The sequence below is a fragment of the Oncorhynchus keta genome, chromosome 21 (genome assembly GCF_023373465.1).
Source record: "Oncorhynchus keta strain PuntledgeMale-10-30-2019 chromosome 21, Oket_V2, whole genome shotgun sequence".
NCBI lineage: Eukaryota > Metazoa > Chordata > Actinopteri > Salmoniformes > Salmonidae > Oncorhynchus > Oncorhynchus keta.
Genome location: NC_068441.1, coordinates 38,852,323 through 38,878,508, shown reverse-complemented (window position 1 = coordinate 38,878,508; position 26,186 = coordinate 38,852,323). Strand labels below are relative to the sequence as shown.

General features: G+C 37.0%; 1 protein-coding gene and 1 long non-coding RNA gene across 7 annotated transcripts in view; both read left to right on the top strand.

Annotated features, from left to right (window-relative positions):
• The window catches only part of LOC118376202 (receptor-type tyrosine-protein phosphatase alpha-like), a 104,461-nt gene that overhangs the window by 42,462 nt on the left and 35,813 nt on the right, over window positions 1-26,186 (top strand). For all 5 annotated transcript variants that reach the window (XM_052473924.1, XM_052473925.1, XM_052473926.1 and 2 more), the window contains 4 exons: window positions 371-444; window positions 1,051-1,187; window positions 1,581-1,671; window positions 2,434-2,510. In XM_052473924.1, the coding sequence (XP_052329884.1) occupies window positions 371-444; window positions 1,051-1,187; window positions 1,581-1,671; window positions 2,434-2,510 (379 nt within the window). The remainder of the gene's footprint in view (window positions 1-370; window positions 445-1,050; window positions 1,188-1,580; window positions 1,672-2,433; window positions 2,511-26,186) is intronic.
• LOC127910371 (uncharacterized) lies at window positions 3,916-25,465 on the top strand. 2 transcript variants are annotated; one of them, XR_008074559.1, is made up of 3 exons: window positions 3,916-4,001; window positions 8,742-9,146; window positions 25,143-25,465. It is a non-coding gene; the product is annotated as an uncharacterized LOC127910371 (long non-coding RNA). The 2 variants fall into 2 exon arrangements; XR_008074560.1 differs by lacking the exon at window positions 25,143-25,465 and adding an exon at window positions 24,213-24,490.

The window sequence follows — 26,186 nt, the reverse complement described above, 5'->3', positions numbered from 1 at the left end:
AAACAAGTACTATGTTTTGCTATGGTGCGTCATAATGAATACATCCCTGGTTTTCTGCCTGACAGAAGTGTCTTCAGCCTCATCTCAGCCTGGCATATTTAAACTGAAAAGAAAAGTGTGTAGAGCATTACAATATTGAGACATGTGACCCACGTAAAACGCTAACTGTCTTGTACACACAAACCTACTCACACAATTCATTACCGTTTTTAAAGGGCAGAGCAGGAAATGGCTTTCTTGTCACCTTTCATACACTCACTCACACCCTATTGAGGACTATTGATGAACTAAGTGTTACAGAAGTTACCATGGCAATGGCAGTGTGTGTCATTCTGGATATATCTATTCATGCATGTCGTGTGATTGACAGGTTTAAGAAGTACAAGCAGGCCGGCAGCCATTCCAACTCCTTCAGGCTGACCAACGGTAGATCAGACGATACAGGTAAAATCACTGTAGTTGTGTGAACACACGTTTTGCCTGTGGTAGCACACTTACAGGGACTTGTAATCTATATCATAGCCAACTTTCTGCATTGTTCTCTGTTTGGATAAGATCACATTGGTTTTGTAGTCATTTACAGGTTCTCGGCCTATGCTGTTGTTCCACTTGTGGTTCAGTAGCAGCGTTGGATTGGTTTACAGCGCCCCCTTGTGGGCTTTTGTTACAGAACAGACAGTCAGTTTGGAGACATTGCGTGTGCAGATTGGAATGTAATGTTTAGGACATGTAATATATAATATATTTTTCTACAGTGTATTGATTTAGTTTATAATCATTGTTTGGTGAATGTGTCACTATCTGGCTCTTACAACAGGTTTTTGTTATTGTATTTTACTGTAAAAATGATTGAAATAGTATGTATAGTGTATATAATTAATTGTATTTGTATAATTTATTGTTGGCAGTGTCACAACAAAGGGTTTATGTCTATCTTTCTGTCTCTGTCTATCTCCTGTGGAACTCTCTCAACCCATTTTTCTCCTCCCATTCCTTCCCTCCTCTCTTTCCTCTCCCTCTTCCCTCCCTTCCTGCTTCCTGCTCTCGCAGAGCTCCAGAGTGTGCCACTATTGGCCCGTTCACCCAGCACCAACAGGAAGTACCCTCCCCTTGTTGTCGACAAGCTGGAGGAGGAGATGAATCGTCGCATGGCTGACGACAACAAGCTCTTCCGGGAGGAGTTCAACGTATGAAGTCCTTATGCACGCACGCACATACATATATATATATATATGTTCTCATACTCTCACACGTACTCACACATTTACATTTATACACACACATTTTAGTCGTCTATGGGCCATATCAGGACAATGGGCAGATCGTACTTGCAACTAGAACCCTCTATGTTTGTGATTCTAGCTACTGACTCAGATTGGAGAGGTACTAACTTACACAGAGCCAATGGCTGTGTTCCAATACTTCCTAATTCCCTTTCCCGTTCTTCCCTTGTTTGCTTTATTTTCGTGTCCAGCAGGGCTGGTTTTGGGAATAAGAATATCACCCATAGAAACGCATCACTGGGAATTCAGCTAATATCACTGTTACCTGTCTGTGTGTCTAATGCGCTCTGTGTCCAGGCGCTGCCGGTGTGTCCCATTCAGGCGTCGTGCGACGCGGCCTCTAAAGAGGAGAACAAGGACAAAAACCGCTACGTCAACATCCTGCCATGTGAGTCCTCAACATGGCGCTAAAGCCTGATTCAACCTTTGGGAACGTACTGTGCTGGCTTGTATGTTTCCTTTACAGCACTGTTCCAGCATCTATGGCGGATGTGTAACTCCGCCAGTATAGCTTGGATCAGTTCGGCCCAATAGTCTGAATTGGGCACTAGTCTGTCATACTACTCTTCCTGGAACAGACTTTAAATGAGCTACATTTCATATTTTAGCCATAATTATTTTTTTAAGGACACTGCTTAATAATGCCTAACATCTCATGGTGGCTTCTTACCATTTGCAAAGACGTAATACTTTCAGAAGAAAGTTATTTGTTTCTGTCCATTTTGAGCCTGTAATCGAACCCACAAATGCTGATGCTCCAGATACTCAACTAGTCTAAAGAAGGCCAGTTTTATTTCTTCTTTAATCAGAACAACAGTTTTCAGCTAAGCTAACATAATTGCTAAAGGGTTTTCTAATGATCAATTAGCCTTTTTTTAAATTATAAACTTGGATTAGCTAACACAACGTGCCATTGGAACACAGGAGTGACGATTGCTGATAATGGGCTTCTAATGGACATTAGCAATGTCTACACTGTATTTCTGATCAATTTGATGTTATTTTAATGGACAAAAAATGTGCTTTTCTTTTTAAAAAACAAGGACATTTCTAAGTGACCCCAAACTTTTGAACGGTAGTGTAAATGTTACATGTAGCTCCTTTAAAACAGGCTGGCCATTCAGTTAATCAAGGTTCTGTTGTGTTTCAGATGATCACTCCAGGGTGCATTTGTCATCACTAGAGGGAGTTCCAGACTCCGACTTCATTAACGCATCCTTCATCAACGTGAGTGACGCCACAAGCCATTGGCATCAATGACAGGCTCTGAATTGGTTTTTTTTAGCTACTCCTTGGCCAGGTCTCCCTTCTGAAAGAGGTCTTTTGACCTTAATTGAACTTCCTGGTAAAATAAATAAATAAAAGGTTGCCTTAGAATAGTCTTTTTCATCACTCTCGCTCTCCGTCCCTCTCTCTCCTTTGTTCTTTCTCTCTTTTTTTACAAAATAAAATTATTCATTTGTAGAACGCAGGTCCCACGCTAAATGCACATCAAGTAGAAACAACATCAATACATCAAAAAGTAGAGTAACATCGATGATACAGCAGAACATTACCTAACAATGCAAGACCTGGTCATTAAACATCGATGATACATCAGAACATTACCTAACAATGCAAGACCTGGTCATTAAACATCGATGATACAGCAGAACATTACCTAACAATGCAAGACCTGGTCATTAAACATCGATGATACATCAGAACATTACCTAACAATGCAAGACCTGGTCATTAAACATCGATGATACAGCAGAACATTACCTAACAATGCAAGACCTGGTCATTAAACATCGATGATACAGCAGAACATTACCTAACAATGCAAGACCTGGTCATTAAACATCGATGATACATCAGAACATTACCTAACAATGCAAGACCTGGTCATTAAACATCGATGATACAGCAGAACATTACCTAACAATGCAAGACCTGGTCATTAAACATCGATGATACAGCAGAACATTACCTAACAATGCAAGACCTGGTCATTAAACATCGATGATACAGCAGAACATTACCTAACAATGCAAGACCTGGTCATTAAACATCGATGATACAGCAGAACATTACCTAACAATGCAAGACCTGGTCATTAAACATCGATGATACAGCAGAACATTACCTAACAATGCAAGACCTGGTCATTAAACATCGATGATACATCAGAACATTACCTAACAATGCAAGACCTGGTCATTAAACATCGATGATACAGCAGAACATTACCTAACAATGCAAGACCTGGTCATTAAACATCGATGATACAGCAGAACATTACCTAACAATGCAAGACCTGGTCATTAAACATCGATGATACAGCAGAACATTACCTAACAATGCAAGACCTGGTCATTAAACATCGATGATACAGCAGAACATTACCTAACAATGCAAGACCTGGTCATTAAACATCGATGATACAGCAGAACATTACCTAACAATGCAAGACCTGGTCATTAAACATCGATGATACATCAGAACATTACCTAACAATGCAAGACCTGGTCATTAAACATCGATGATACAGCAGAACATTACCTAACAATGCAAGACCTGGTCATTAAACATCGATGATACAGCAGAACATTACCTAACAATGCAAGACCTGGTCATTAAACATCGATGATACAGCAGAACATTACCTAACAATGCAAGACAAGGTCATTAAACATTGATGATACATCAGAACATTACCTAACAATGCAAGACAAGGTCATTAAACATCGATGATACATCAGAACATTACCTAACAATGCAAGACAAGGTCATTAAACATCGATGATACATCAGAACATTACCTAACAAAGCAAGACAAGGTCATTAAACATCGATGATACATCAGAACATTACCTAACAATGCAAGACAAGGTCATTAAACATCGATGATACAGCAGAACATTACCTAACAAAGCAAGACAAGGTCATTAAACATCGATGATACATCAGAACATTACCTAACAATGCAAGACAAGGTCATTAAACATTGATGATACAGCAGAACATTACCTAACAATGCAAGACCTGGTCATTAAACATCGATGATACAGCAGAACATTACCTAACAATGCAAGACAAGGTCATTAAACATCAATGATACATCAGAACATTACCTAACAATGCAAGACCTGGTCATTAAACATCGATGATACAGCAGAACATTACCTAACAATGCAAGACAAGGTCATTAAACATCGATGATACATCAGAACATTACCTAACAATGCAAGACCTGGTCATTAAACATCGATGATACAGCAGAACATTACCTAACAATGCAAGACAAGGTCATTAAACATCGATGATACATCAGAACATTACCTAACAATGCAAGACCTGGTCATTAAACATCGATGATACATCAGAACATTACCTAACAATGCAAGACCTGGTCATTAAACATCGATGATACAGCAGAACATTACCTAACAATGCAAGACCTGGTCATTAAACATCGATGATACAGCAGAACATTACCTAACAATGCAAGACAAGGTCATTAAACATCGATGATACATCAGAACATTACCTAACAATGCAAGACCTGGTCATTAAACATCGATGATACAGCAGAACATTACCTAACAATGCAAGACAAGGTCATTAAACATCGATGATACATCAGAACATTACCTAACAATGCAAGACCTGGTCATTAAACATCGATGATACAGCAGAACATTACCTAACAATGCAAGACAAGGTCATTAAACATCGATGATACATCAGAACATTACCTAACAATGCAAGACCTGGTCATTAAACATCGATGATACAGCAGAACATTACCTAACAATGCAAGACAAGGTCATTAAACATCGATGATACATCAGAACATTACCTAACAATGCAAGACCTGGTCATTAAACATCGATGATACATCAGAACATTACCTAACAATGCAAGACCTGGTCATTAAACATCGATGATACATCAGAACATTACCTAACAATGCAAGACCTGGTCATTAAACATCGATGATACAGCAGAACATTACCTAACAATGCAAGACAAGGTCATTAAACATCGATGATACATCAGAACATTACCTAACAATGCAAGACCTGGTCATTAAACATCGATGATACAGCAGAACATTACCTAACAATGCAAGACCTGGTCATTAAACATCGATGATACAGCAGAACATTACCTAACAATGCAAGACAAGGTCATTAAACATCGATGATACAGCAGAACATTACCTAACAATGCAAGACCTGGTCATTAAACATCGATGATACATCAGAACATTACCTAACAATGCAAGATCTGGTCATTAAACATCGATGATACAGCAGAACATTACCTAACAATGCAAGACAAGGTCATTAAACATTGATGATACAGCAGAACATTACCTAACAATGCAAGACCTGGTCATTAAACATTGATGATACATCAGAACATTACCTAACAATGCAAGACCTGGTCATTAAACATCGATGATACATCAGAACATTACCTAACAATGCAAGATCTGGTCATTAAACATCGATGATACAGCAGAACATTACCTAACAATGCAAGACAAGGTCATTAAACATCGATGATACAGCAGAACATTACCTAACAATGCAAGACCTGGTCATTAAACATCGATGATACATCAGAACATTACCTAACAATGCAAGATCTGGTCATTAAACATCGATGATACAGCAGAACATTACCTAACAATGCAAGACCTGGTCATTAAACATCAATGATACAGCAGAACATTACCTAACAATGCAAGACATGGTCATTAAACATCGATGATACAGCAGAACATTACCTAACAATGCAAGACCTGGTCATTAAACATTGATGATACATCAGAACATTACCTAACAATGCAAGACCTGGTCATTAAACATCAGAACATTACCTAACAATGCAAGACCTGGTCATTAAACATCGATGATACATCAGAACATTACCTAACAATGTAAGACAAGGTCATTAAACATCGATGATACAGCAGAACATTACCTAACAATGCAAGACCTGGTCATTAAACATCGATGATACAGCAGAACATTACCTAACAATGCAAGACAAGGTCATTAAACATCGATGATACAGCAGAACATTACCTAACAATGCAAGACCTGGTCATTAAACATCGATGATACAGCAGAACATTACCTAACAATGCAAGACCTGGTCATTAAACATCGATGATACAGCAGAACATTACCTAACAATGCAAGACCTGGTCATTAAACATCAGAACATTACCTAACAATGCAAGACAAGGTCATTAAACATCGATGATACATCAGAACATTACCTAACAATGCAAGACAAGGTCATTAAACATCGATGATACATCAGAACATTACCTAACAATGCAAGACCTGGTCATTAAACATCGATGATACAGCAGAACATTACCTAACAATGCAAGACAAGGTCATTAAACATCGATGATACATCAGAACATTACCTAACAATGCAAGACCTGGTCATTAAACATCGATGATACATCAGAACATTACCTAACAATGCAAGACCTGGTCATTAAACATCGATGATACAGCAGAACATTACCTAACAATGCAAGACCTGGTCATTAAACATCGATGATACAGCAGAACATTACCTAACAATGCAAGACAAGGTCATTAAACATCGATGATACATCAGAACATTACCTAACAATGCAAGACCTGGTCATTAAACATCGATGATACATCAGAACATTACCTAACAATGCAAGACCTGGTCATTAAACATCGATGATACAGCAGAACATTACCTAACAATGCAAGACCTGGTCATTAAACATCGATGATACAGCAGAACATTACCTAACAATGCAAGACCTGGTCATTAAACATCGATGATACATCAGAACATTACCTAACAATGCAAGATCTGGTCATTAAACATCGATGATACATCAGAACATTACCTAACAATGCAAGACAAGGTCATTAAACATCGATGATACAGCAGAACATTACCTAACAATGCAAGACCTGGTCATTAAACATTGATGATACATCAGAACATTACCTAACAATGCAAGACCTGGTCATTAAACATCGATGATACATCAGAACATTACCTAACAATGCAAGACCTGGTCATTAAACATCGATGATACAGCAGAACATTACCTAACAATGCAAGACAAGGTCATTAAACATCGATGATACAGCAGAACATTACCTAACAATGCAAGACCTGGTCATTAAACATCGATGATACATCAGAACATTACCTAACAATGCAAGATCTGGTCATTAAACATCGATGATACAGCAGAACATTACCTAACAATGCAAGACCTGGTCATTAAACATCAATGATACAGCAGAACATTACCTAACAATGCAAGACATGGTCATTAAACATCGATGATACAGCAGAACATTACCTAACAATGCAAGACCTGGTCATTAAACATTGATGATACATCAGAACATTACCTAACAATGCAAGACCTGGTCATTAAACATCAGAACATTACCTAACAATGCAAGACCTGGTCATTAAACATCGATGATACATCAGAACATTACCTAACAATGTAAGACAAGGTCATTAAACATCGATGATACAGCAGAACATTACCTAACAATGCAAGACCTGGTCATTAAACATCGATGATACAGCAGAACATTACCTAACAATGCAAGACAAGGTCATTAAACATCGATGATACAGCAGAACATTACCTAACAATGCAAGACCTGGTCATTAAACATCGATGATACAGCAGAACATTACCTAACAATGCAAGACCTGGTCATTAAACATCGATGATACAGCAGAACATTACCTAACAATGCAAGACCTGGTCATTAAACATCAGAACATTACCTAACAATGCAAGACAAGGTCATTAAACATCGATGATACATCAGAACATTACCTAACAATGCAAGACAAGGTCATTAAACATCGATGATACATCAGAACATTACCTAACAATGCAAGACCTGGTCATTAAACATCGATGATACAGCAGAACATTACCTAACAATGCAAGACAAGGTCATTAAACATCGATGATACATCAGAACATTACCTAACAATGTAAGACAAGGTCATTAAACATCGATGATACATCAGAACATTACCTAACAATGTAAGACAAGGTCATTAAACATCGATGATACATCAGAACATTACCTAACAATGCAAGACAAGGTCATTAAACATCGATGATACATCAGAACATTACCTAACAATGCAAGACCTGGTCATTAAACATCGATGATACATCAGAACATTACCTAACAATGCAAGACCTGGTCATTAAACATCGATGATGCATCAGAACATTACCTAACAATGCAAGACCTGGTCATTAAACATCGATGATACATCAGAACATTACCTAACAATGCAAGACCTGGTCATTAAACATCAATGATACATCAGAACATTACCTAACAATGCAAGACCTGGTCATTAAACATTGATGATACATCAGAACATTACCTAACAATGCAAGACAAGGTCATTAAACATCGATGATACAGCAGAACATTACCTAACAATGCAAGACCTGGTCATTAAACATCGATGATACATCAGAACATTACCTAACAATGCAAGACAAGGTCATTAAACATCGATGATACATCAGAACATTACCTAACAATGCAAGACCTGGTCATTAAACATCGATGATACATCAGAACATTACCTAACAATGCAAGACCTGGTCATTAAACATCGATGATACAGCAGAACATTACCTAACAATGCAAGACCTGGTCATTAAACATCGATGATACAGCAGAACATTACCTAACAATGCAAGACCTGGTCATTAAACATCAGAACATTACCTAACAATGCAAGACCTGGTCATTAAACATCGATGATACATCAGAACATTACCTAACAATGTAAGACAAGGTCATTAAACATCGATGATACATCAGAACATTACCTAACAATGCAAGACCTGGTCATTAAACATCGATGATACATCAGAACATTACCTAACAATGCAAGACCTGGTCATTAAACATCGATGATACAGCAGAACATTACCTAACAATGCAAGACCTGGTCATTAAACATCGATGATACATCAGAACATTACCTAACAATGCAAGACCTGGTCATTAAACATCGATGATACATCAGAACATTACCTAACAATGCAAGACCTGGTCATTAAACATCGATGATACAGCAGAACATTACCTAACAATGCAAGACCTGGTCATTAAACATCGATGATACAGCAGAACATTACCTAACAATGCAAGACCTGGTCATTAAACATTGATGATACATCAGAACATTACCTAACAATGCAAGACAAGGTCATTAAACATCGATGATACATCAGAACATTACCTAACAATGCAAGACAAGGTCATTAAACATCGATGATACATCAGAACATTACCTAACAATGCAAGACAAGGTCATTAAACATCGATGATACATCAGAACATTACCTAACAATGCAAGACAAGGTCATTAAACATCGATGATACAGCAGAACATTACCTAACAAAGCAAGACAAGGTCATTAAACATCGATGATACATCAGAACATTACCTAACAATGCAAGACAAGGTCATTAAACATCGATGATACAGCAGAACATTACCTAACAATGCAAGACCTGGTCATTAAACATCGATGATACAGCAGAACATTACCTAACAATGCAAGACAAGGTCATTAAACATCGATGATACATCAGAACATTACCTAACAATGCAAGACCTGGTCATTAAACATCGATGATACAGCAGAACATTACCTAACAATGCAAGACAAGGTCATTAAACATCGATGATACATCAGAACATTACCTAACAATGCAAGACCTGGTCATTAAACATCGATGATACAGCAGAACATTACCTAACAATGCAAGACAAGGTCATTAAACATCGATGATACATCAGAACATTACCTAACAATGCAAGACCTGGTCATTAAACATCGATGATACATCAGAACATTACCTAACAATGCAAGACCTGGTCATTAAACATCGATGATACAGCAGAACATTACCTAACAATGCAAGACCTGGTCATTAAACATCGATGATACATCAGAACATTACCTAACAATGCAAGACCTGGTCATTAAACATCGATGATACATCAGAACATTACCTAACAATGCAAGACCTGGTCATTAAACATCGATGATACAGCAGAACATTACCTAACAATGCAAGACAAGGTCATTAAACATCGATGATACATCAGAACATTACCTAACAATGCAAGACCTGGTCATTAAACATCGATGATACATCAGAACATTACCTAACAATGCAAGACAAGGTCATTAAACATCGATGATACATCAGAACATTACCTAACAATGCAAGACCTGGTCATTAAACATCGATGATACAGCAGAACATTACCTAACAATGCAAGACAAGGTCATTAAACATCGATGATACATCAGAACATTACCTAACAATGCAAGACCTGGTCATTAAACATCGATGATACATCAGAACATTACCTAACAATGCAAGACCTGGTCATTAAACATCGATGATACAGCAGAACATTACCTAACAATGCAAGACCTGGTCATTAAACATCGATGATACAGCAGAACATTACCTAACAATGCAAGACAAGGTCATTAAACATCGATGATACATCAGAACATTACCTAACAATGCAAGACCTGGTCATTAAACATCGATGATACATCAGAACATTACCTAACAATGCAAGACCTGGTCATTAAACATCGATGATACAGCAGAACATTACCTAACAATGCAAGACCTGGTCATTAAACATCGATGATACAGCAGAACATTACCTAACAATGCAAGACCTGGTCATTAAACATCGATGATACATCAGAACATTACCTAACAATGCAAGACCTGGTCATTAAACATCGATGATACAGCAGAACATTACCTAACAATGCAAGACAAGGTCATTAAACATCGATGATACAGCAGAACATTACCTAACAATGCAAGACCTGGTCATTAAACATTGATGATACATCAGAACATTACCTAACAATGCAAGACCTGGTCATTAAACATCGATGATACATCAGAACATTACCTAACAATGCAAGACCTGGTCATTAAACATCGATGATACAGCAGAACATTACCTAACAATGCAAGACAAGGTCATTAAACATCGATGATACAGCAGAACATTACCTAACAATGCAAGACCTGGTCATTAAACATCGATGATACATCAGAACATTACCTAACAATGCAAGATCTGGTCATTAAACATCGATGATACAGCAGAACATTACCTAACAATGCAAGACCTGGTCATTAAACATCAATGATACAGCAGAACATTACCTAACAATGCAAGACATGGTCATTAAACATCGATGATACAGCAGAACATTACCTAACAATGCAAGACCTGGTCATTAAACATTGATGATACATCAGAACATTACCTAACAATGCAAGACCTGGTCATTAAACATCAGAACATTACCTAACAATGCAAGACCTGGTCATTAAACATCGATGATACATCAGAACATTACCTAACAATGTAAGACAAGGTCATTAAACATCGATGATACAGCAGAACATTACCTAACAATGCAAGACCTGGTCATTAAACATCGATGATACAGCAGAACATTACCTAACAATGCAAGACAAGGTCATTAAACATCGATGATACAGCAGAACATTACCTAACAATGCAAGACCTGGTCATTAAACATCGATGATACAGCAGAACATTACCTAACAATGCAAGACCTGGTCATTAAACATCGATGATACAGCAGAACATTACCTAACAATGCAAGACCTGGTCATTAAACATCAGAACATTACCTAACAATGCAAGACAAGGTCATTAAACATCGATGATACATCAGAACATTACCTAACAATGCAAGACAAGGTCATTAAACATCGATGATACATCAGAACATTACCTAACAATGCAAGACCTGGTCATTAAACATCGATGATACAGCAGAACATTACCTAACAATGCAAGACAAGGTCATTAAACATCGATGATACATCAGAACATTACCTAACAATGCAAGACCTGGTCATTAAACATCGATGATACATCAGAACATTACCTAACAATGCAAGACAAGGTCATTAAACATCGATGATACATCAGAACATTACCTAACAATGCAAGACAAGGTCATTAAACATCGATGATACATCAGAACATTACCTAACAATGCAAGACCTGGTCATTAAACATCGATGATACATCAGAACATTACCTAACAATGCAAGACCTGGTCATTAAACATCGATGATGCATCAGAACATTACCTAACAATGCAAGACCTGGTCATTAAACATCGATGATACATCAGAACATTACCTAACAATGCAAGACCTGGTCATTAAACATCAATGATACATCAGAACATTACCTAACAATGCAAGACCTGGTCATTAAACATCGATGATACATCAGAACATTACCTAACAATGCAAGACAAGGTCATTAAACATCGATGATACAGCAGAACATTACCTAACAATGCAAGACCTGGTCATTAAACAATGATACAGCAGAACATTACCTAACAATGCAAGACCTGGTCATTAAACATCGATGATACATCAGAACATTACCTAACAATGCAAGACCTGGTCATTAAACATCGATGATACAGCAGAACATTACCTAACAATGCAAGACCTGGTCATTAAACATCGATGATACAGCAGAACATTACCTAACAATGCAAGACCTGGTCATTAAACATCGGATCATTAAACATGCAAGATACATTAAACATCAGAACATTACCTAACAATGCAAGACCTGGTCATTAAACATCGATGATACATCAGAACATTACCTAACAATGCAAGACCTGGTCATTAAACATCGATGATACATCAGAACATTACCTAACAATGCAAGACCTGGTCATTAAACATCGATGATACATCAGAACATTACCTAACAATGCAAGACCTGGTCATTAAACATCGATGATACAGCAGAACATTACCTAACAATGCAAGACAAGGTCATTAAACATCGATGATACATCAGAACATTACCTAACAATGCAAGACCTGGTCATTAAACATCGATGATACATCAGAACATTACCTAACAATGCAAGACCTGGTCATTAAACATCGATGATACAGCAGAACATTACCTAACAATGCAAGACCTGGTCATTAAACATCGATGATACAGCAGAACATTACCTAACAATGCAAGACCTGGTCATTAAACATCGATGATACATCAGAACATTACCTAACAATGCAAGACCTGATGTCATTACCTAACAATGCAAGACCTGGTCATTAAACATCAGAACATTACCTAACAATGCAAGACCTGGTCATTAAACATCGATGATACATCAGAACATTACCTAACAATGCAAGACAAGGTCATTAAACATCGATGATACAGCAGAACATTACCTAACAATGCAAGACCTGGTCATTAAACATCGATGATACAGCAGAACATTACCTAACAATGCAAGACTGGTCATTAAACATCGATGATACAGCAGAACATTACCTAACAATGCAAGACCTGGTCATTAAACATCGATGATACAGCAGAACATTACCTAACAATGCAAGACCTGGTCATTAAACATCGATGATACAGCAGAACATTACCTAACAATGCAAGACCTGGTCATTAAACATCGATGATACAGCAGAACATTACCTAACAATGCAAGACCTGGTCATTAAACATCAGAACATTACCTAACAATGCAAGACAGGTCATTAAACATCGATGATACATCAGAACATTACCTAACAATGCAAGACAAGGTCATTAAACATCGATGATACATCAGAACATTACCTAACAATGCAAGACCTGGTCATTAAACATCGATGATACAGCAGAACATTACCTAACAATGCAAGACAAGGTCATTAAACAATGATACATCAGAACATTACCTAACAATGCAAGACCTGGTCATTAAACATCGATGATACATCAGAACATTACCTAACAATGCAAGACAAGGTCATTAAACATCGATGATACATCAGAACATTACCTAACAATGCAAGACAAGGTCATTAAACATCGATGATACATCAGAACATTACCTAACAATGCAAGACCTGGTCATTAAACATCGATGATACATCAGAACATTACCTAACAATGCAAGACCTGGTCATTAAACATCGATGATACATCAGAACATTACCTAACAATGCAAGACCTGGTCATTAAACATCGATGATACATCAGAACATTACCTAACAATGCAAGACCTGGTCATTAAACATCGATGATACATCAGAACATTACCTAACAATGCAAGACCTGGTCATTAAACATCGATGATACATCAGAACATTACCTAACAATGCAAGACAAGGTCATTAAACATCGATGATACATCAGAACATTACCTAACAATGCAAGACCTGGTCATTAAACATCGATGATACAGCAGAACATTACCTAACAATGCAAGACAAGGTCATTAAACATCGATGATACATCAGAACATTACCTAACAATGCAAGACCTGGTCATTAAACATCGATGATACATCAGAACATTACCTAACAATGCAAGACAAGGTCATTAAACATCGATGATACATCAGAACATTACCTAACAATGCAAGACCTGGTCATTAAACATCGATGATACAGCAGAACATTACCTAACAATGCAAGACAAGGTCATTAAACATCGATGTCATTAAACATTAAACATTGATGATACATCAGAACATTACCTAACAATGCAAGACAAGGGTCATTAAACATCAAGACCTGATACATCAGAACATTACCTAACAATGCAAGACGAGGTCATTAAACATTGATGATACATCAGAACATTACCTAACAATGCAAGACAAGGTCATTAAACATCGATGATACATCAGAACATTACCTAACAATGCAAGACAAGGTCATTAAACATCGATGATACATCAGAACATTACCTAACAATGCAAGACAAGGTCATTAAACATCGATGATACAGCAGAACATTACCTAACAAAGCAAGACAAGGTCATTAAACATCGATGATACATCAGAACATTACCTAACAATGCAAGACAAGGTCATTAAACATTGATGATACAGCAGAACATTACCTAACAATGCAAGACCTGGTCATTAAACATCGATGATACAGCAGAACATTACCTAACAATGCAAGACAAGGTCATTAAACATCGATGATACATCAGAACATTACCTAACAATGCAAGACCTGGTCATTAAACATTGATGATACAGCAGAACATTACCTAACAATGCAAGACAAGGTCATTAAACATCGATGATACATCAGAACATTACCTAACAATGCAAGACCTGGTCATTAAACATCGATGATACAGCAGAACATTACCTAACAATGCAAGACAAGGTCATTAAACATCGATGATACATCAGAACATTACCTAACAATGCAAGACCTGGTCATTAAACATCGATGATACATCAGAACATTACCTAACAATGCAAGACCTGGTCATTAAACATCGATGATACAGCAGAACATTACCTAACAATGCAAGACCTGGTCATTAAACATCGATGATACAGCAGAACATTACCTAACAATGCAAGACAAGGTCATTAAACATCGATGATACATCAGAACATTACCTAACAATGCAAGACCTGGTCATTAAACATCGATGATACATCAGAACATTACCTAACAATGCAAGACCTGGTCATTAAACATCGATGATACAGCAGAACATTACCTAACAATGCAAGACCTGGTCATTAAACATCGATGATACAGCAGAACATTACCTAACAATGCAAGACAAGGTCATTAAACATCGATGATACAGCAGAACATTACCTAACAATGCAAGACCTGGTCATTAAACATCGATGATACATCAGAACATTACCTAACAATGCAAGATCTGGTCATTAAACATCGATGATACAGCAGAACATTACCTAACAATGCAAGACCTGGTCATTAAACATTGATGATACATCAGAACATTACCTAACAATGCAAGACCTGGTCATTAAACATCGATGATACATCAGAACATTACCTAACAATGCAAGATATGGTCATTAAACATCGATGATACAGCAGAACATTACCTAACAATGCAAGATAAGGTCATTAAACATCGATGATACAGCAGAACATTACCTAACAATGCAAGACCTGGTCAGTAAACATCGATGATACATCAGAACATTACCTAACAATGCAAGATCTGGTCATTAAACATCGATGATACAGCAGAACATTACCTAACAATGCAAGACCTGGTCATTAAACATCAATGATACAGCAGAACATTACCTAACAATGCAAGACATGGTCATTAAACATCGATGATACAGCAGAACATTACCTAACAATGCAAGACCTGGTCATTAAACATTGATGATACATCAGAACATTACCTAACAATGCAAGACCTGGTCATTAAACATCAGAACATTACCTAACAATGCAAGACCTGGTCATTAAACATCGATGATACATCAGAACATTACCTAACAATGTAAGACAAGGTCATTAAACATCGATGATACAGCAGAACATTACCTAACAATGCAAGACCTGGTCATTAAACATCGATGATACAGCAGAACATTACCTAACAATGCAAGACAAGGTCATTAAACATCGATGATACAGCAGAACATTACCTAACAATGCAAGACCTGGTCATTAAACATCGATGATACAGCAGAACATTACCTAACAATGCAAGACCTGGTCATTAAACATCGATGATACAGCAGAACATTACCTAACAATGCAAGACCTGGTCATTAAACATCAGAACATTACCTAACAATGCAAGACAAGGTCATTAAACATCGATGATACATCAGAACATTACCTAACAATGCAAGACAAGGTCATTAAACATCGATGATACATCAGAACATTACCTAACAATGCAAGACCTGGTCATTAAACATCGATGATACAGCAGAACATTACCTAACAATGCAAGACAAGGTCATTAAACATCGATGATACATCAGAACATTACCTAACAATGCAAGACCTGGTCATTAAACATCGATGATACATCAGAACATTACCTAACAATGTAAGACAAGGTCATTAAACATCGATGATACATCAGAACATTACCTAACAATGCAAGACAAGGTCATTAAACATCGATGATACATCAGAACATTACCTAACAATGCAAGACCTGGTCATTAAACATCGATGATACATCAGAACATTACCTAACAATGCAAGACCTGGTCATTAAACATCGATGATGCATCAGAACATTACCTAACAATGCAAGACCTGGTCATTGATGATACATCAGAACATTACCTAACAATGCAAGACCTGGTCATTAAACATCAATGATACATCAGAACATTACCTAACAATGCAAGACCTGGTCATTAAACATCGATGATACATCAGAACATTACCTAACAATGCAAGACAAGGTCATTAAACATGATACAGCAGAACATTACCTAACAATGCAAGACCTGGTCATTAAACATCGATGATACAGCAGAACATTACCTAACAATGCAAGACAAGGTCATTAAACATCGATGATACATCAGAACATTACCTAACAATGCAAGACCTGGTCATTAAACATGATGATACAGCAGAACATTACCTAACAATGCAAGACCTGGTCATTAAACATCGATGATACAGCAGAACATTACCTAACAATGCAAGACAAGGTCATTAAACATCGATGATACATCAGAACATTACCTAACAATGCAAGACCTGGTCATTAAACATCGATGATACATCAGAACATTACCTAACAATGCAAGACCTGGTCATTAAACATCAATGATACAGCAGAACATTACCTAACAATGCAAGACCTGGTCATTAAACATCGATGATACATCAGAACATTACCTAACAATGCAAGACCTGGTCATTAAACATCGATGATACAGCAGAACATTACCTAACAATGCAAGACAAGGTCATTAAACATCGATGATACATCAGAACATTACCTAACAATGCAAGACCTGGTCATTAAACATCGATGATACATCAGAACATTACCTAACAATGCAAGACCTGGTCATTAAACATCGATGATACAGCAGAACATTACCTAACAATGCAAGACCTGGTCATTAAACATCGATGATACATCAGAACATTACCTAACAATGCAAGACAAGGTCATTAAACATCGATGATACATCAGAACATTACCTAACAATGCAAGACCTGGTCATTAAACATCGATGATACAGCAGAACATTACCTAACAATGCAAGACCTGGTCATTAAACATCGATGATACATCAGAACATTACCTAACAATGCAAGACAAGGTCATTAAACATCGATGATACAGCAGAACATTACCTAACAATGCAAGACCTGGTCATTAAACATCGATGATACATCAGAACATTACCTAACAATGCAAGACCTGGTCATTAAACATCGATGATACAGCAGAACATTACCTAACAATGCAAGACAAGGTCATTAAACATCGATGATACAGCAGAACATTACCTAACAATGCAAGACCTGGTCATTAAACATCGATGATACATCAGAACATTACCTAACAATGCAAGACCTGGTCATTAAACATCGATGATACATCAGAACATTACCTAACAATGCAAGATCTGGTCATTAAATACGATGATACAGCAGAACATTACCTAACAATGCAAGACAAGGTCATTAAACATCGATGATACATCAGAACATTACCTAACAATGCAAGACCTGGTCATTAAACATCGATGATACATCAGAACATTACCTAACAATGCAAGATCTGGTCATTAAACATCGATGATACAGCAGAACATTACCTAACAATGCAAGACCTGGTCATTAAACATCGATGATACAGCAGAACATTACCTAACAATGCAAGACATGGTCATTAAACATCGATGATACAGCAGAACATTACCTAACAATGCAAGACCTGGTCATTAAACATTGATGATACATCAGAACATTACCTAACAATGCAAGACCTGGTCATTAAACATCAGAACATTTAAAACATCATTAAACATCGATGATACATCAGAACATTACCTAACAATGCAAGACAAGGTCATTAAACATCGATGATACAGCAGAACATTACCTAACAATGCAAGACCTGGTCATTAAACATCGATGATACATCAGAACATTACCTAACAATGCAAGACCTGGTCATTAAACATCGATGATACATCAGAACATTACCTAACAATGCAAGACAAGGTCATTAAACATCGATGATACATCAGAACATTACCTAACAATGCAAGACTGGTCATTAAACATCGATGATACATCAGAACATTACCTAACAATGCAAGACCTGGTCATTAAACATCGATGATACATCAGAACATTACCTAACAATGCAAGACCTGGTCATTAAACATCAATGATACAGCAGAACATTACCTAACAATGCAAGACCTGGTCATTAAACATCGATGATACATCAGAACATTACCTAACAATGCAATACCTGGTCATTAAACATCGATGATACAGCAGAACATTACCTAACAATGCAAGACAAGGTCATTAAACATCGATGATACATCAGAACATTACCTAACAATGCAAGACCTGGTCATTAAACATCGATGATACATCAGAACATTACCTAACAATGCAATACCTGGTCATTAAACATCGATGATACAGCAGAACATTACCTAACAATGCAAGACAAGGTCATTAAACATCGATGATACATCAGAACATTACCTAACAATGCAAGACCTGGTCATTAAACATCGATGATACATCAGAACATTACCTAACAATGTAAGACAAGGTCATTAAACATCGATGATACATCAGAACATTACCTAACAATGCAAGACCTGGTCATTAAACATCGATGATACATCAGAACATTACCTAACAATGCAAGACCTGGTCATTAAACATCGATGATACAGCAGAACATTACCTAACAATGCAAGACCTGGTCATTAAACATCGATGATACATCAGAACATTACCTAACAATGCAAGACAAGGTCATTAAACATCGATGATACAGCAGAACATTACCTAACAATGCAAGACCTGGTCATTAAACATCGATGATACAGCAGAACATTACCTAACAATGCAAGACAAGGTCATTAAACATCGATGATACATCAGAACATTACCTAACAATGCAAGACCTGGTCATTAAACATTGATGATACAGCAGAACATTACCTAACAATGCAAGACCTGGTCATTAAACATCGATGATACAGCAGAACATTACCTAACAATGCAAGACGAGGTCATTAAACATCGATGATACATCAGAACATTACCTAACAATGCAAGACCTGGTCATTAAACATCGATGATACATCAGAACATTACCTAACAATGCAAGACCTGGTCATTAAACATCAATGATACAGCAGAACATTACCTAACAATGCAAGACCTGGTCATTAAACATCGATGATACATCAGAACATTACCTAACAATGCAAGACCTGGTCATTAAACATCGATGATACAGCAGAACATTACCTAACAATGCAAGACAAGGTCATTAAACATCGATGATACATCAGAACATTACCTAACAATGCAAGACCTGGTCATTAAACATCGATGATACATCAGAACATTACCTAACAATGCAAGACCTGGTCATTAAACATCGATGATACAGCAGAACATTACCTAACAATGCAAGACCTGGTCATTAAACATCGATGATACATCAGAACATTACCTAACAATGCAAGACAAGGTCATTAAACATCGATGATACATCAGAACATTACCTAACAATGCAAGACCTGGTCATTAAACATCGATGATACAGCAGAACATTACCTAACAATGCAAGACCTGGTCATTAAACATCGATGATACATCAGAACATTACCTAACAATGCAAGACAAGGTCATTAAACATCGATGATACAGCAGAACATTACCTAACAATGCAAGACCTGGTCATTAAACATCGATGATACATCAGAACATTACCTAACAATGCAAGATCTGGTCATTAAACATCGATGATACAGCAGAACATTACCTAACAATGCAAGACAAGGTCATTAAACATCGATGATACAGCAGAACATTACCTAACAATGCAAGACCTGGTCATTAAACATCGATGATACATCAGAACATTACCTAACAATGCAAGACCTGGTCATTAAACATCGATGATACATCAGAACATTACCTAACAATGCAAGACCTGGTCATTAAACATCGATGATACAGCAGAACATTACCTAACAATGCAAGACAAGGTCATTAAACATCGTGATGATACAGCAGAACATTACCTAACAATGCAAGACCTGGTCATTAAACATCGATGATACATCAGAACATTACCTAACAATGCAAGATCTGGTCATTAAACATCGATGATACAGCAGAACATTACCTAACAATGCAAGACCTGGTCATTAAACATCGATGATACAGCAGAACATTACCTAACAATGCAAGACATGGTCATTAAACATCGATGATACAGCAGAACATTACCTAACAATGCAAGACCTGGTCATTAAACATTGATGATACATCAGAACATTACCTAACAATGCAAGACCTGGTCATTAAACATCAGAACATTACCTAACAATGCAAGACCTGGTCATTAAACATCGATGATACATCAGAACATTACCTAACAATGTAAGACAAGGTCATTAAACATCGATGATACAGCAGAACATTACCTAACAATGCAAGACCTGGTCATTAAACATCGATGATACAGCAGAACATTACCTAACAATGCAAGACAAGGTCATTAAACATCGATGATACAGCAGAACATTACCTAACAATGCAAGACCTGGTCATTAAACATCGATGATACAGCAGAACATTACCTAACAATGCAAGACCTGGTCATTAAACATCAGAACATTATAACATGCAAGACCTGGTCATTAAACACGATGATACATCAGAACATTACCTAACAATGCAAGACAAGGTCATTAAACATCGATGATACATCAGAACATTACCTAACAATGCAAGACAAGGTCATTAAACATCGATGATACATCAGAACATTACCTAACAATGCAAGACCTGGTCATTACGATGATCAGAACATTACCTAACAATGCAAGACCTGGTCATTAAACATCGATGATACATCAGAACATTACCTAACAATGCAAGACCTGGTCATTAAACATCGATGATACATCAGAACATTACCTAACAATGCAAGACAAGGTCATTAAACATCGATGATACATCAGAACATTACCTAACAATGCAAGACCTGGTCATTAAACATCGATGATACATCAGAACATTACCTAACAATGCAAGACCTGGTCATTAAACATCGATGATACAGCAGAACATTACCTAACAATGCAAGACCTGGTCATTAAACATCGATGATACATCAGAACATTACCTAACAATGCAAGACCTGGTCATTAAACATCGATGATACATCAGAACATTACCTAACAATGCAAGACAAGGTCATTAAACATCGATGATACATCAGAACATTACCTAACAATGCAAGACCTGGTCATTAAACATCGATGATACATCAGAACATTACCTAACAATGCAAGACCTGGTCATTAAACATCGATGATGCATCAGAACATTACCTAACAATGCAAGACCTGGTCATTAAACATCGATGATACATCAGAACATTACCTAACAATGCAAGACCTGGTCATTAAACATCAATGATACATCAGAACATTACCTAACAATGCAAGACCTGGTCATTAAACATCGATGATGCATCAGAACATTACCTAACAATGCAAGACAAGGTCATTAAACATCGATGATACAGCAGAACATTACCTAACAATGCAAGACCTGGTCATTAAACATCGATGATACAGCAGAACATTACCTAACAATGCAAGACAAGGTCATTAAACATCGATGATACATCAGAACATTACCTAACAATGCAAGACCTGGTCATTAAACATCGATGATACAGCAGAACATTACCTAACAATGCAAGACCTGGTCATTAAACATCGATGATACAGCAGAACATTACCTAACAATGCAAGACAAGGTCATTAAACATCGATGATACATCAGAACATTACCTAACAATGCAAGACCTGGTCATTAAACATCGATGATACAGCAGAACATTACCTAACAATGCAAGACCTGGTCATTAAACATCGATGATACAGCAGAACATTACCTAACAATGCAAGACCTGGTCATTAAACATCGATGATACATCAGAACATTACCTAACAATGCAAGACCTGGTCATTAAACATCAATGATACAGCAGAACATTACCTAACAATGCAAGACAAGGTCATTAAACATCGATGATACATCAGAACATTACCTAACAATGCAAGACCTGGTCATTAAACATCGATGATACATCAGAACATTACCTAACAATGCAAGACCTGGTCATTAAACATCGATGATACAGCAGAACATTACCTAACAATGCAAGACCTGGTCATTAAACATCGATGATACATCAGAACATTACCTAACAATGCAAGACAAGGTCATTAAACATCGATGATACATCAGAACATTACCTAACAATGCAAGACCTGGTCATTAAACATCGATGATACAGCAGAACATTACCTAACAATGCAAGACTGGTCATTAAACATCGATGATACATCAGAACATTACCTAACAATGCTGGTCATTAAACATCGATGATACAGCAGAACATTACCTAACAATGCAAGACCTGGTCATTAAACATCGATGATACATCAGAACATTACCTAACAATGCAAGACCTGGTCATTAAACATCGATGATACAGCAGAACATTACCTAACAATGCAAGACCTGGTCATTAAACATCGATGATACAGCAGAACATTACCTAACAATGCAAGACCTGGTCATTAAACATCGATGATACATCAGAACATTACCTAACAATGCAAGACCTGGTCATTAAACATGCAAGACCTCGATGATACATCAGAACATTACCTAACAATGCAAGACAAGGTCATTAAACATCGATGATACAGCAGAACATTACCTAACAATGCAAGACCTGGTCATTAAACATCGATGATACAGCAGAACATTACCTAACAATGCAAGACAAGGTCATTAAACATCGATGATACAGCAGAACATTACCTAACAATGCAAGACCTGGTCATTAAACATCGATGATACAGCAGAACATTACCTAACAATGCAAGACCTGGTCATTAAACATCAGAACATTACCTAACAATGCAAGACCTGGTCATTAAACATCGATGATACATCAGAACATTACCTTACAAGGTCATTAAACATCGATGATACATCAGAACATTACCTAACAATGCAAGACCTGGTCATTAAACATCGATGATACAGCAGAACATTACCTAACAATGCAAGACTGGTCATTAAACATCGATGATACATCAGAACATTACCTAACAATGCAAGACCTGGTCATTAAACATCGATGATACATCAGAACATTACCTAACAATGCAAGACCTGGTCATTAAACATCGATGATACATCAGAACATTACCTAACAATGCAAGACTGGTCATTAAACATCGATGATACAGCAGAACATTACCTAACAATGCAAGACCTGGTCATTAAACATCAAGACCTGGTCATTAAACATGATACATCAGAACATTACCTAACAATGCAAGATCTGGTCATTAAACATCGATGATACAGCAGAACATTACCTAACAATGCAAGACCTGGTCATTAAACATCGATGATACAGCAGAACAATACCTAACAATGCAAGACCTGGTCATTAAACATCGATGATACAGCAGAACATTACCTAACAATGCAAGACCTGGTCATTAAACATCGATGATACATCAGAACATTACCTAACAATGCAAGACCTGGTCATTAAACATCGATGATACATCAGAACATTACCTAACAATGCAAGACAAGGTCATTAAACATCGATGATACAGCAGAACATTACCTAACAATGCAAGACCTGGTCATTAAACATCGATGATACAGCAGAACATTACCTAACAATGCAAGACAAGGTCATTAAACATCGATGATACAGCAGAACATTACCTAACAATGCAAGACCTGGTCATTAAACATCGATGATACAGCAGAACATTACCTAACAATGCAAGACCTGGTCATTAAACATCAGAACATTACCTAACAATGCAAGACCTGGTCATTAAACATCGATGATACATCAGAACATTACCTAACAATGCAAGACAAGGTCATTAAACATCGATGATACATCAGAACATTACCTAACAATGCAAGACAAGGTCATTAAACTGATGATACATCAGAACATTACCTAACAATGCAAGACCTGGTCATTAAACATCGATGATACAGCAGAACATTACCTAACAATGCAAGAGGTCATTAAACATCGATGATACCTAACATTACCTAACAATGCAAGACCTGGTCATTAAACATCGATGATACATCAGAACATTACCTAACAATGCAAGACAAGGTCATTAAACATCGATGATACATCAGAACATTACCTAACAATGCAAGACCTGGTCATTAAACATCGATGATACATCAGAACATTACCTAACAATGCAAGACCTGGTCATTAAACATCGATGATACAGCAGAACATTACCTAACAATGCAAGACCTGGTCATTAAACATCGATGATACATCAGAACATTACCTAACAATGCAAGACCTGGTCATTAAACATCGATGATACAGCAGAACATTACCTAACAATGCAAGACAAGACATTAAACATCGGTCATTAAACATGCAAGACCTGGTCATTAAACATCATGATACATCAGAACATTACCTAACAATGCAATACCTGGTCATTAAACATCGATGATACAGCAGAACATTACCTAACAATGCAAGACAAGGTCATTAAACATCGATGATACATCAGAACATTACCTAACAATGCAAGACCTGGTCATTAAACATCGATGATACATCAGAACATTACCTAACAA